General features: G+C 40.4%; 1 protein-coding gene across 3 annotated transcripts; it reads right to left on the bottom strand.

Annotated features, from left to right (window-relative positions):
* Positions 1–5,814: 5,814 nt before the first annotated feature.
* SNRPB2 (small nuclear ribonucleoprotein polypeptide B2) lies at positions 5,815–13,807 on the bottom strand. 3 transcript variants are annotated; one of them, XM_064709191.1, is made up of 8 exons: positions 13,661–13,764; positions 13,328–13,414; positions 12,713–12,857; positions 11,412–11,584; positions 9,587–9,727; positions 8,334–8,384; positions 6,709–6,797; positions 5,815–6,205 (listed from the first exon to the last, which is right to left on the bottom strand). In XM_064709191.1, the coding sequence occupies exons 2-8, from the start codon at positions 13,346–13,348 to the stop codon at positions 6,046–6,048; spliced, it is 780 nt and encodes a 259-aa protein (XP_064565261.1). In that variant the 5' UTR covers positions 13,349–13,414; positions 13,661–13,764; the 3' UTR covers positions 5,815–6,045. The 3 variants fall into 3 exon arrangements, with proteins under 3 accessions (XP_064565261.1, XP_064565264.1, XP_064565262.1); XM_064709194.1 differs by lacking the exon at positions 12,713–12,857 and having other exon boundaries at positions 13,713–13,807; XM_064709192.1 differs by lacking the exon at positions 12,713–12,857 and having other exon boundaries at positions 13,661–13,789.
* Between the last annotated feature and the right edge of the window lie 1,138 nt (positions 13,808–14,945).

Raw genomic sequence — 14,945 nt, 5'->3', positions numbered from 1 at the left:
TATGCATCCTGCATTGGAAGTATTCTCCTCTTAGTTGTTTTGCTGTCCACATATAGTATCCACGTTTATATAGAGTATCCATAGCTCATACAAGCTGGTTAGAGAGCAAACAGGAGCTGAAACCAGCTATGTCTGCAAGTTTTTTTCATAACTTGAGTTAAGGATTAAGTGCAATGTTAAGGACTACAAACACTGGTCTTATTTTATACCACAGAATGTCCAGTTCTGGCCTGGAGCTCCTGCACTGCACTGTGATTGAAAAGGATGGCATCTTTGTGGAGACATGTATATATATATATTATGCATATAAAGCTTCATCTTGTGAAGTATAGAGCTGCATCTTCCACATCCAAGTAGAATTGGATATGTTAATATTTGTAACCAATGATATGAAACAATGCTTTGAGAAAAAACTCACATTTTCCACCAGCAATTGCTAAATTTCACCTCATAATTTTTATTCATAGCCACAGGGAAATTTAAAGTATTTTGCCTGTTGTTTGCAAACACTGCCACAGGTGCTGTCTTGGTACTCACAGCTTCCAATGTGTATTGAGGTGTAGGGTGCATTCCCACCATACAGCCTGTTTAAAATGGACACATTAAGACCTTACAGCAGCCCTTCAATACCTGAAAGGGGCTTATAAGAAAGATGGGGAGAAACTTTTTGGCAGGGCCTGTTGTGATAGGACAAAACATAGGTGGATTTAGATTATACATAAGGAAGTTTTTTACAATGAGGGCAGTGAAACTCTGGCACAGGTGGCCCAGAGAGGTGGTGGATACCCCATCCCTGGAAACATTCAGGGTCAGGTTGGACAGAATGCTGAGCGACCACCTCTAGTTGAAGACGTCCCGGGTCTTTGCAGCGGGTTTGGACTAGATGGGGACTTTAAGGGTCCCTTCCAATCCAAGTGATTGTTTTCCCCTGGCTTAGAGCCATGGTTTCAGCTTGAAAATAACCTGTACCAACACATACAACAGGTAAGAAGCTCTTTTTGATGCACTGCTAAAGCCCATATTCAGTTGCTGGTGTTTTCACGATTGTTAGATAACTCTTACAACTGTAAGATTTATCCCAGCAAGTCACAGATAGCTCATCCAAGGGAGGAATTTTTAATAGCCAATACATGGTGTAAGGTTGTGGCAGGAAAATTCACACCAAGGTCACACATCTAATGCCATACATGGCTTACTTAGACCACAGAGACTTCGAGCAATACAAAGGCTATCAGCTTTATTAACAAGTAACAAAATGTATGCACATAAAAAATTTCTAAAGAACAAATCCTGTGTGGGACTGTGTCCTCATCCCAAATCACTCTCTATAAATAAAAATGTTCTTGTTTTGAAGAAAGGTTGCTTGTTTCACAAATATCTATTACAGGAAATGTGTGTTTAGAGAGGGTGCCCAGGTTTCCTCCTGTCAGCTTTCCCTGGTAGAAGCCAAGAGGTTGCTTGCTCTCAGTGCTAGTCACAAAAGAAATTATTATCTTGAAAAAGAGAGTTAAGAGGAAAAATGTTTTGAGATTACTGAAGAATTAACATTCTTTTATTGCACTTCAAAGGTAAGTGAATATGTTATAATATACACAAAGTACGCCATAGTTGATTCAAAGGACTCTGGAAAAGAAAGAGGTGTTTTGTCTTTTGACTCATTTTGCACAGCTCAGATAATTTGTTGCCGCCTTGAATTCTTAAAATTAATTAGACAATACCTCCTTCTCTCTTAATTTCAAACTCATTTATCTTCCTTTTTTTGTTTGTTTTCTTTTGTATTCCTACAATCCAATACTTGGAATGGTTAGTCATATGTAACCCTTTATCCTTAAACAATTCCTAATCCCACATGAAAAGGATGACTTAGACTGTACACTTAGAGAACTGCTGACTAGAAAATAAATCCCAGTATTTTGCTTGAAAACTTCTGGCAGGGAAAATACTTCCAGAGCATGTTGCTTCCTTCCTGCTATTACCTTATCTGCCTACATAAATCTGGATTCTGCCGCAGGGAATTATCACACTCTTTTGCTCATCTGCATCAGAGCAGTGTATCCAGTGTATCCCACATAGCTGCCCATTGGAAACAGGAGACAGGGAGCTGCTGCAGAACATCTGCTTCCTGGTAACCAGAGTACTCAGCCAGCAAATGGCCAATTTTAAGTGCCTGAGGGAAGGCGGGCAATCCAACACCACACTCTGATGTGCATACAGCATATTGTGTTCAGCCCGTTGTATTCAGCACTGAGAAAAAAAACCAAAAACAACCTATTGATATTTAATGCTCAAACACCAACCAACACACATGGATTACCCCAAGTGCTGCACAAAAGGATCCTGAGAGAGGTCCACAGACCGAAAGGTTTATTATAGCAAGGTCTGTAGCTAATGGCATACATTGATTCTGACAGTGAAAGTTACCTTTTTGGGAGGAAAAAATACTCTGAAATAAAAGGAGGTTGGACACACAGAGGCCCCCGAACCCTTTATCTTTTAGGCTTCTCTCCAATGTAAGAGGTGTCCCCCTTAGTGGTTTTCCCCATCAAGTTCCCCATCAGACATTCCTTCACACAATGTCATTTGCACTGCGTGATGATTCATTGTTCAACTTTGGGCATCAGATCTCCTCATTTAAATGGCAACCCCTTCCAAAGAGAGCCCATCTTACACCAATATTGGGCTTTGAAGGTGTAAGGCTGTTTTGGTTCAGAGCAAATTTGGGAGAGAATCTCTAAAGGGGTTCTTCTAGGAAAGCAGATTCAATCGGCCTCTCTCCTTAACCGGTCTGGGAGAAAATACTTCTTTGGAGAAAATGTTTATTAAACAATAAAACTTAAACATTCAAATATTAAATGTTTAAGTTTTATTGTTCATATTGTTTAAATATTAAACAATAAAAATCTTTGCTGCTCTAAAAGAGATGACAAACTGATAAAGTCTCCTCCCCGGGTTGCAGTTCAGCTCACTCAGTCTCTTATCAGTTCCTCTGGTGCTGGAAATTTTGTGGGCCAGGCCCAGCCCGGTGGGCCACAGGTGCTAGCTGCTGATGCTCTTCTGGGTGTTCAGTCCAGAGCAGGTTTCAAGAGGTATAAAGAAAAGGGGAAAAAGAAAAAAAACTACAGTCCAGGGAACTTCTTTGTCTCAGCTAGCTAAAACTAACCAAAAGCAAAGGAGAGCTCTGTCCCGCTGTCTGTTCATCCACAGACAACACAGTCCAGGAGCAGGAATGTGGAGGAGTGAGTGCAGTGTCTGAAAACAAACTGCGTGCTTCTTCTCTCTCTCCTTCACTCTCTGGAACAAGTCTTAAAGGTGCAAAACTTATTATTCAGCATAAACAGAACAAGACGACTGGGGATAAAAGCATCATATAGTCAACCCAGGATATGAAAGCAAGGCAAAAACATTGCCAGTGCTTTCGGAGAAGGTCACAGAGCTGTGAGGAGACTGGATTTTGATTTGCAGATGGAAGGCTGGTGGTGCAACACTAGCTCTATTTGTAACAGTTCCTTTAGGAGATATTGCTGGAGCAGGCAGCACACAGATGGTCAAGATGTGCTATAGACTATTTTAAATGTGAACAAAGAGTCTGATCCTTAAAGTCACATTTGCAAAATAAGCTGAGATCAGTAGATGTCTCTGTATGACCCTTTGTTTTCACCACAATGTTCCTACATAAAAGTAGGTTATCTTGAAACAGTTAGTCTTCAAGAATTTGTTTTGTGCATTTTCCAGTAACCAAAATAACAGCTTCAGAAGCAATTTCAGCACTGAAAGTTAGAATCGCTCTTTACACTTTTCACTTAAGTGAAAAATGTCGCCTTACAAAACCCATTGTTTTGGTAAAACTATGTAAAATGCATGTGGCATTCTACATAGCCAGTTGACAAGACAAATATGTAACAGAGCTAAACAAGAAAAGTAGTTTTCCCTTCACCACTATTTTTTAAACTATTTTGTCCTCAAAGATAAACCAAATTTACTTACAGACACAGTCATCATCAGTACACAGGTTCTTGTTGGTAAGCTTCTCCATAAAAATTCCAGTTGTGAGAGGACACATTAATCTGAGACACAAAAGTAAAATCATCAAATAAACACTTTGTGTCACTTTTCTTTGCTGCAGCACTTGCTGAGTATATGCCAGGTCCAGCAATCCCCACCTTTTATGGAAGAGGCAGACACCTGGACAAACACACCAGGCTAATAGAAAGGGGCTATGGCAACAATCCATCCCACCAGAGGAGCTGTAGGCAGGGGGAAAACCTCAGGACCGACTCATAAAGCTGAATCTCCTCCCAAAACCACCCTGTATTAATATTTTAATCAGCAACTGTATTATTTAAACATTCTAAGCCCTCCTAGCGCTGTCCATAGCCTTAATCATACTTCAAGCAAAGTCTGAGAATGAAAATTAAGTCAGACCCTGGTAAGAAGCAAATGAAATTACCTCCTTCTTAATACTCCCGTCCTTAATTTTCACAAATGCTCCCTGACAAGCACAATCTTCTGTCGACCAAAAATCCTCAGTGGCAGAGATTCCCCTGTTCCCGCCCAGAAAGGACCTACTGGGATGATAGCAGATGGATGCAATGTAACAACTGATTAGGGAGCTGTGCAAGGCAGTAAAAAGACTTTTCAAGTCATTAATTAAAATTCAAAATCTAAGAACTCAAGCACTGCATACTTGTACAGGCAAGACCCCTTCCACAGGGAGATGCAGTCAGAGTGAAACACAGAGGTCATTCCAGGACAGCAACCATTTCACTTTTCATTACCTAGCTGAACTCTGTTGAGGGTTTGAAGGTCCCAGACCTTCAAACAGGGCCACAGGCTGACTTAAAAGGTCCCCTTTACAACAGCACAGCAGTCAGGCTCCAAACCCTTAAAGTGAATAAAGGTGAAAAACAATGGTAGTCATGTGCACACAAACTAGTGGGAGGACAGGACAGCATAATTATTATCTATAAATTTATGACTGCAGCAGGAAAAATCCAAGGTTATGATGGAATGACTGCTCTTACAGACACATTGGAATGATTTTCATTTGCAAGTATTAGAATACTTGTGAAAACACACATACACAAAATCACCAAAAAGAATTAAAAAGTACATAAAAGGAGATAGGACGGTAATTGAAATGACTGTGAAACAGACATAATTTTGCAATGTAGTCTGGGAGCAGATGAAACTTCAATTTTCTAAGTCTTGTGCAAATAAAGGTGGCTTATGTTGCAGACACAAAACCCTACAACTTTCTAAAGTGATTTTTTTTTTCTGAAATATTTAGAACAGTTACAATTCACAATACTATATCTGATTACTTCACTGCATCCAATGCACTTCATGTCACACAAAACCTATAAAGTTTTTAGCAAATGAGAAAAAATAAAGTAAATCAAACCTTGAGAAACCCAGAAGCATTAGGTCATGTATTTCAGAAAAGCTTGGCTAAAAATCTGAAACTTTTATGTTTCCTCTCAGGACTTGTTTCTACTGCCAGTCACCAAGACAAAACCAAGTTGAATCGCATTACTGCCAAACTATAATCAATTTCTAACTGTACCTGGGGAGAAAAACCACTAATAATAAGCTGTATTTCCTAAGTGAAAAACAGCTGTCCCCTTGATAATGAGGTTGAATGTTGTATTTATTCTGTATTTATGCTGGCATTCAGCATCCCTGATCACACTTTTGCTCTGGAAAGAAAGCTATTTTTAGCACTCACTTCTGAGAAACAAGGCTCACCTTAAAAGCTCCTAAACTGAATAAAGCCCTGCAAGGCTAATCAATAATGAGACAGACTTGAGGAAAAAATATGGCTCAAAACCAGCATATTTATATTTTATTTTATAAAAATTAGCACTTCAACAGAAAAAGTTACTATCCGGGTGATCTGTGAAAATTTTACATGTGCCCTGGTCATTGTGGCAATTCTATTTGAGTCTTATGTTTTCTGCAGGGAACAGCAAACATGGTAGCTGACCAGAGTATCAGTGTTTTTAAAAAAAACACCTGTCCACAGAAGTCCTTTATAGGATCATATAGCTATTTCTTCGCATAAGTGATTTTCATGGCGTGAGATGGAGTGATCTTGAATCCTTGGAGAGCGTCTCGAGCAGCCCCTGCTTGGTTCTCATTTTCAAACTCCACAAATGCGATGTCATGGCGCCCTGGCACTAAGCGTACTTCTTTGAATCCGGGAAACCTTTAAAATAAAGTGAGAGTCAAAAAATACTCCTAACCTCAATAATACAGCTCTCTTCAGTAGCTTCTTATCAGAAGCATCTACTAGTGCAATAGTTATCGCTAATGGAAGATTTAAATTGAAGGGTTTTACATGTTCTATCCTTAGAACTATGTCTCAATTAAGAAATATTATGTGGAAGCAGTTTAATTAGAGCTGTACACATACAGAAGCAATCTAACTAGCTTTAAAACGGCTCCTGCTGTCCTACGGACTTTAGTGTTACAGTCACCAGCTTGAATCCAATGCAAATTGATAGCAGATAAACCACACAATCAAAACCAGCTACGAAAAAGATCAGATTTGCTTTCTGAACCAAGTCATCAGAACCAACATCTGTAACCTTGGCAGTAAGGCTAACAGCTAAAATACCTTCAGAAGAAACTCTCATTGCTAAGAAGTGAGCTTGTTAACTGAGGTTACAGAAGAATTCAAAGGAGAAATAATTTCTATTCAAAACTTACTGATTAAATAACATGGACAGCATCATCTCATTTGTTTCCTCAGGCAAATTATTAAGGAAAAGGATATAGTTTGGTGGGTTATCAGGCACCTGCAACAACAGAAGATCAAAGCTCAGAAGACTATACATAGTTGCATACAGTTCCTGCATCTGTCTGCATGATTATTTGAACTAAGACTCACATTCCTTTAGTTTTGCTCATAACATTCTATCTGGGCTTCACCACACCTTTATCAATATGCAGACAGAGCCCCTTCATTCTTTTACACGCATATATTAATTTGGAGAGGTTCTTACTTCCACAAAAATCACAATACCATATTGTCTTAGATGTCACATTTAAACTCAACTAGTCAAGAGCTGACACTGCAGTACTCTCTGCACCCAGGTGCCACAGCAGTGGTTGCAGAGCTATTCAAAACACCTGTAAGGCAGTGGTAGAATGTATGAAGGACTCGCATCCTTCCAGAAAGCAGAGGGTAGCCAAGCCCTGTTTACCTGCAGTACAAACAAAATACTGAGTATCTCTGGGCAATCAAAACTCACAAAATTCACATGGTTTTATTACAGAGCTCAATTAAAATGTAATTAGAAACCCCTTTCGATTTAGAGCTTTAGTCTTGTAACAGATTAGCCTGCTAATATGAATTTGTAGCCACTCACCACAGACAAGGCTGAGTAGTCATCTGCTGATACTGAAATCTTCAAGTCATCAAGTAAATTATAAATCTAAAAATAAACTGGACACCCCAACTTCAAACATCTTCAAAGCAGTGCCAAATAAAAAGCCTCAGCAGAACAATCTCCTTCTACTGATGGAAATATTCTAGGTAGTGCCATTAGGAAATAAACTTCTGATGTTCAAAGGAATACCCAAACACTCAGTGCTGTGCTTTGATGCAAACTGACATGCACATATTGTGCCTGAAAATCCAGGGAGCAGGACCTTTTCCCCTGTTGATTATGTATGCAGTGGCAGTACTCAAGAAAGATGCAGGGCAGGGCAGACCAAGATATTCTTCTATGGTACTTGCTCTCCTGTAAACCCTGGCTCTTTACCACCTTCACTTCTAACATGAATCATTTAGAAGGTCACTGAGCAGACAAGATGAATGAAGTGTAGGGAGTTGTTCCTACATCTCCACACAATCCTTTGGAAAGTAAGACACTTGTGAGAAAAAGGAAGAAGTGAGCAGAGAACCCTCAAACTCCTGAAATAAGGCTTTTAGGCAGATATTTTGGCATCCCATGTTGTCCTCCTTTTCTTTATCTGCTGCCAGAAAAAAGTAAGCTAAAGGGAACCTATGAGCAATGGAAAAAAAAATTAAGAATCCTTCAACTGATACTAAGCACAGTCCAAATTTAAGAATCCACTATGATTTTGTAATTGTGCTGTTTTCTGTATAGTAATAAGAAACTGCAGATTTTCATTTCCCGTCTACCAGATATAGTAAAAAAGGGATTTGTTTTGCTTGTTTACTGTCATGTAGCTGTTAGACAAATATCTCATAGGACAAAAATAAAGCTGTAAAATAAATCCTCACATTTCCATGTGTAACAAACTAATATTCATAGAGAATAATTATAAACATTAGTGCTTTTAGTGATAAAAATAAAAAGCATTACCTGATTCTGTGGTGTAGTCCCTGAGGCACTGGCTGAATTCTGTGTTGCTCCCTAGCAAGTAAGTACAAAATAGTTTTACAAAGGTGTTCCATTAGAAATAAACAAGCACATATCACCAATTCAAGACATATGTTAAAGGTTTTTTTTGAGCTGCAATCCAAGAACATTTGGGTGCCTATGAGATACTTCTCAAAGGGAACAAATCCTGTGAATTTTGCTTGGCTCCAAAACCAGGCAATCAAAAGAAATAACATCAGTACCACCTGATCAATCTAATGGCTGAGTCAAGTATTTCTCCACATTACAGAATTTTATTTAGTAGACAGGGAGAAAGTAGTTTTGAAAATGAAGGCCTAGACAAGTATCCTGGTTTCACCTGGGATAGAATTAATTTTCTTCTTAGTACAGTGTGGTTTGAATTTAATATGAGAGTAACACTGATAACGAACTGATGTTTTGGTTGTTGATAACGAGTGATTGTTTGTATCAAGGACTTTCCAGTTTCACATGCTCTGCTAGCGAGTAGGCGCACAAGAAGCCAGGAGGGAGCCAGGAAAGCTGACCAAAACTGTCCAAAGGCACATTCCATAGTACAGAATATCATGTCCAATATATAAACTCGGGGGATCTGGTCAGGTGTTTTGATGTTTTCTGCTATACTCCAGCACAAAAGCTACTAAATGTTGTTACTTTAGGCAAACCAACCCTTAGTGGAGATAAATTCCAACCTAATTCCTGTTAATCTAACATGGAACATGTAATATCTAACATAAATGAATTCTCTTCTTCTCATTTACTATTCTTCTGTCCTTATTAGGCAACATGGAATTAAAACACTGAAGAGAAGAGCTGGTTGAGCACTTGAAGCCAGTACTAAAGATAAGCCCATTCTCCTTTTTTTTGGCTAGTTTCTACTTTGGTTTGTTGTACGTTTGCCCTCCATCTTTATTTTCATCTGATAATAGCAAAGGAGGATAAAAAAAGGAACAGCAAGGCTACATAACCAGCTCCCTCTCCTTCAACTTCTAGTAAATGCTCAAGAGCTCTAGATAACCCACAGACCCCAATTTAGGGAGTTGAAAAGAAACAAAAGACAATATCAAGTCTTAAAAGAATTATTTAGAATAGCTTTTGTGTAGGTTTTTTTTTTTTTTAATGGAATTTTTTCTCTTGTTTGCTTGGTTTGTTTGTTTGTCTGTTTGGGGTTTTGTGTTTTGTTTGGTTTTTTTTTTCTGAACAGAGAAGCAGCTTACCTGGATAACCTTTTTATTTGGTGCATTTGCTGACTGTTCCAGAGTTTTAGCTTTTTTCTTTTCCTTTCTTTTTTCCTTATCAGCAAAAGTCCCGCGCATTTTAGAGATGATATCGGAGTCTGTTTTTGCATACTGAATACGCTTTTTAAAAGAAAAACAGAGTATATTCTACAGTTAATAATACAGAACATTTTGCACCACTTACATTAACTGTGTGTTTACCCTTTTTTTTTGCAGAAACTTTTTATTCTAGTAACATTGTTAAAAAGTGTAGGTACACTTAGAAAGTAACCAATTCTCATAGTTTTTTTCTGAACACAATTACAGAAGTCTAAGAAAAAACCCGAATATACAAATTACTAATTTTAGCTCATTGAAATCAGAACTCTATTTTATCTAACAACAACTTTTTAACATCTGTCAAGGTAGCACCTACAGAGAGATACAGTTGAGCTACACAGAGAACAACTGAGAAAATCGGCACTAGCTTCTATTAAAACTGTGAGTTTTCAGTCCCATTTTAAAGGAAGTTAAATTTTAAAGTGATTTCTCAGATTTCTGCAGAAACGTAAATTCAGCAAAAACCAAAACTTCTTAAACAGAAAAGGCAAGTATTCACCTTAATCCCAACAGGATTGCATAAATGCTGCTGTTCTTTTGACAAAGGCCTCCTACAGCTGAAGGTTAAGCAGATGCAGGTATAACTATACCAGTGTGCAACATTATTATTTATGCATACAATCTTATTGTTTTTCCTATCAGAGACTACCTCAATACAAAACTACACAACAGCTTAAGATTTTTTTAATGCTTTTGTTTAGCGCTTAGAGTATACATGCTGCAGGCAATGTTCAAAGATGGAAGTACATTTGAAAGCTTATGAAGCCTCAATCCTTTTATTTCTTATTGAGTTCTACTGAGCACAAAACTCCTTAAGGATAAATGGCAGAACGAGTTTGCAAAATTCTGTGTTAAGGATTTAATTAGAGAATCTGAAGGTGGTAAGGCAAATAAATAGCTTGCGGCTCAGCAGCACAACTGCTCTAAGCCATAAGCTGAGAACCAGTAGAATTGTACCCATCTATTGCTGAAGTCATGGGCCATTTGCATGTATTGTTACACCTTACCAACAGCCGCAGAATTAAGAGGTGCTTAATTGTCCAAGCAGGCAAGAACAAAGCAGATCAACTGTGCTGCTCTGCATAACACGAAGCACATTACTAAATCATGTTCTATCAACCAGCACTGTATTTACTGAAGTACTGAACTTTACCAAAGTTATTCTGAAGTACAGCTACTTGGTTTGGTGATCTACTGTCAAGCAGAACTAGCCATCAATTTAAAAATGAAAAAATCAGTGGTCACATCTGGAAAGCAAACGGGAGATCTTCACCCTTCTCACTGTTACCTCAAAAAGGAAGCATCACATTCTAGCTATACATTACCAATCTAACAGTAGTTAATGTTACTCTACATAAAGTAATTGAAAACTAATCTAATTTCAATAATATTTCAGAATTCATTTAATTGGTTCAATGGAAGACATGATGAGTAAAATGAAAGTATTTAAGATCTTAAAAACTTTAATCCAGCATAGAAAAACAAAAAGTCCCCCATGTTAAGTTCAAAGTGTGTGTGTTGTAACTGCAGTCTCTTCAGCATCCCTCCAGCTTGCACAAATGTAGATACTCATCAGGATGTGACCGGAGTAATCCTTTGGTAACAACTACATAGGAGAGGTCATTCCCAAGGTGCAAGTACCAAAAACACTGTATCACACCATCAGGGTATTTTTCTTCTTTACAAAGGTAACAAAATAGCTTACCATTGGTTTCCCATAAAACGGAAAGCCTTGTAGCTGTCTCAAAGCATTGGTAGATGATCCAAGTTCTTTAAATATAACAAATGCCTGTCCTCTCATCTTCATAGTTTTTAAAGCCACAATGTCGACCACATGACCAAACTGCGAGAACAACGCATACAGGGACCTCTTCAGCTCTGGGGACCAAGGGAGAAAACAGATTATAACAGGTTATATGCAAACTTCCACTTCTACTGAGTCTGCTGTCCTATGGGAACAATGTTTTTTAGAAGCTTTAGCTCACACAGCAAGCACATGAGTTTGTCAAAACTGTTACATCATTACAAGTTTATTTGTCCATGTTTTGTAAACTGGTGTGCAACATTCGGCTTCATACCTCAAGGATTCAGGTAGTGAAGAAGTTGTAATGCCATCCATTCTACCATTCCAAGGGAATCACAATTACATAAAGGTATGTAAAAACGTATTTTCATACAGGTATATGCACACACAAGTATGATGCGTGACAGCCATCTTGGACTGATCAGAAAATCAAAACTGAAACAAGCAGCAGTAAAGAGATATGATGCAAAACAAGAATGCAGCAAAATAGGCTAAAAGGCTAAAAAAAGTTGGAAATTTTGGTTGTAACCATTTAATCAATTTTCTCACCCATATTCTGGATCCAAATTATTATTTTTGTATGAGACTACTGCAGCTTATGGCTGCATTGGATTATTTTAATTATCTACCATTACCTGAATACATGCCAAATTAAACCTTAGTACTATCCAAATCAAGCTAAATAAATAATAGGTACTGTGTAATCATTCTAACACAAAACCCTTACATTTTAACTATTTTAGCAATATAAGAATGCTGTCTCTTCTTTATTGATATTGAGACTTGGTAATATCAGTCCACTGTCATTTTCTCCACCTGCTCCTGACTAACTATATTAACTATATGGTTTTTTTATTAAAAAAAGGTGTTCTATCAAAACACTTTCCCTAAAAATTACTTTAAGACCTGTATTAAAACAGAAAGTAATTTGTAATCTTAACAGGTAGTTTAACACCCTACGAGATTTAACAAGACCAAGTGCAAGGTGCTAAACCTGGGTCAGCGCAACCCCCAGCATCAACCCAGGCTGATGGACAGGGGATGGAGAGCAGCACTGAGAAAGACTTGGGGTGATGGTGGAGAAGGGGCTGGACATGCGTACTCACAGCCCAGAAACCAACCATGTCCTGGGCTGCATCCAAAGCGGAGTGGGTAGCACCCGGTGAGGGAAGGGATTCTGCCCCGTTCAGGTGAGACCCCACCTGCAGAGCTGCATCCAGATCTGGGGTGCGCAGCACAGGAAGGACATGGAGCTTGTGGGTGCAAGGCCAGGAGACCACCAAGTTGATTAGAGGGATGGAGCACCTCTCCTATGAGGAAAGGCTGAGAGTTTTGGGGTTGTTCAGCCTGGAAAAGAGAAGGCTTAGGAGTGATCTTTGGCCTTCCAGTACCTGAAGGGAGCCTACAAGATGGAGAAGGACTATATACAAGGGCTTGGAGCGACAGCACAAGGGGTAATGACTTCAAACTGAGAGGAGGCTGAGATGTAATATTGGGAAAATATCCTTTACTGTCGGGGTGGTGAGGCACTGGAACAGACTTCCCAGAGAGGCTGTGGACTCCCCATCGCTAAAAGCGTTCAAGACTGGGCTGTAGGGAGATCCCAGCAACCTGATCTAGTGGGAGGTGAATTTGTTTGCTTTAGCTACTGTTTCATTACAAGAAAGCGTTTGCCCAGAGCTTGGATAATGATCTCCTGCTCAGCACTTCAGAGACCTCCGGGAGCTCCTAAAAGCCCCTTTGTAAGACAAGTGCCGTGTGCAAGTGAATGACCAGGCTTCACTGGACAACCAGAAGCGATCGGCAGCCATTCGTACCTTCCTTCTTGATCTTGTCATTGATATTGTTGATGTAGATGGTGTGGTTCGGCCTGATGTCCATTCTCGGCGGCACCCGCGAACTGCCTGCGGGCAGAGCACACAGGAGAGGCGTTAGCGAACCCCCGGCCGCGACAGCTGCCAACGCCGGCGACACTTCACAACCCCGAGCAGCGGCACCGCGAGTGGGGGGCGGCTTGTCTGTCTACATGTCTGCCCGCCCGCAGGCCACACACCCGCCCCGCTCCGGCCCTTTCCGGGAGGAAGAGGGCTGCGACGGCAGGACAGGAACTCCAGAGAAGAAGCCCCGAGCTAGCCCCTTCTTGCTCTCACCTGGATCTCAGATCCTGGACCCCGGGTCCCAGAGCCCCTCACCACCCCTCACCTCCCCTCCCCTGTCCGGCCTCCGCTCTCGATGGCGGCCTACGCTTCCCGCCCTGCCGGGACGCAGCGCAGGCGGCAAAGCCACTCCCAGAGCAGTCGATGCGCCGAATGCCGATAGCGCCGATGGGGAGGGGCGGGTACGCGCGGCCCGAGAGCGGCGGGATGAAAGTGTTGTACGGGAAAAACGCCAATCGCTTGTTTTTAAAATTTTAAAAAATTTTAAAAAGTTTAGTAGTAATAAAATGCTTATAAAAATAGTAATACAATTAGAGTAATAATAATTTGGACAATTTGAACTGGAACAATATGAGACAATAGAGACAATGAGTTACGGACGTCCGGGTACGTTTTTCTGGGCAGCGCAAGCCCGAAAAAGGACGCACGTTAACAGAGGATTAACCCTTAAAAACAATAGCTTGTTGCATATTCATGCACCTCATACATGATGCATAAATTCCACTCAAATACAGGATTCTCTCTGGTCGTCGTCAACTTCTTCCTCATAAGCCAAACGGCATCATCCTCTGCTGCGAGGCGGGAAGAAGTTAGTTTCTTTTGATAGTGGAGCAATAAATTCCCTTTCTCTGAAAGATTTAAGTGTCCTGTGACTGTGTCCTGGGGTGACGTTACGATGCTTGTATATCCCTATTCATCTGTTCTGTGCCTTTAAGACCGGCTCTGAAGAGTGGAAGTTTTGTTTGGGGTTCTCTTATCAGGAACACAGAGACAAGCGGTACACAAGGCTGTTTTTTCACTTCCAGCTTCAGCTTGCTGCTTTTGCTTGCTCTCTTTTTCTGCTCTTGCTTCTGCTCTGCTTTCGCCTCTGCTTATTAGCTAGTTTAGCTAAACAGTCCACATTGCTTCCTGGACTGTTTCTCCTCTCCTGTTTCTGTGACCATCTCGAACCTGCTCCGGACCGGGACCCGGGAACACCGAAGGTTCGACTGCAGCAGCTGGCCCAGCGCCGGAGGGACTGAGAACAGAGCAACCACCCCCGAAAGAGACTTTCTGATTTTGCCATCTTTCTCAAAGCAGTGTCATCGGGTATTGTTCAATTTGTGTGCTGGGGGGTGCTGGGCCAGTCAAATAAACAGGTTCTTTCCTCCTCTCTCCGAGGAATTTTTTCCCGAACCGGTTGGGGGGAGGGGCCGTGTGGGTTTTGCTTTCTGAGGGGCCCTCCTTTGCAGATTCTTTAACAAATTTGCCCTAAACCAGGACAGACTGCTATCTCAGT

Source organism: Zonotrichia leucophrys, chromosome 3, assembly GCF_028769735.1.
Source record: "Zonotrichia leucophrys gambelii isolate GWCS_2022_RI chromosome 3, RI_Zleu_2.0, whole genome shotgun sequence".
Classification (NCBI taxonomy): Eukaryota; Metazoa; Chordata; class Aves; order Passeriformes; family Passerellidae; genus Zonotrichia; species Zonotrichia leucophrys.
The sequence above is the reverse complement of the archived record's forward strand: the minus strand, read 5'-3'. Positions and strand labels throughout refer to the sequence as shown.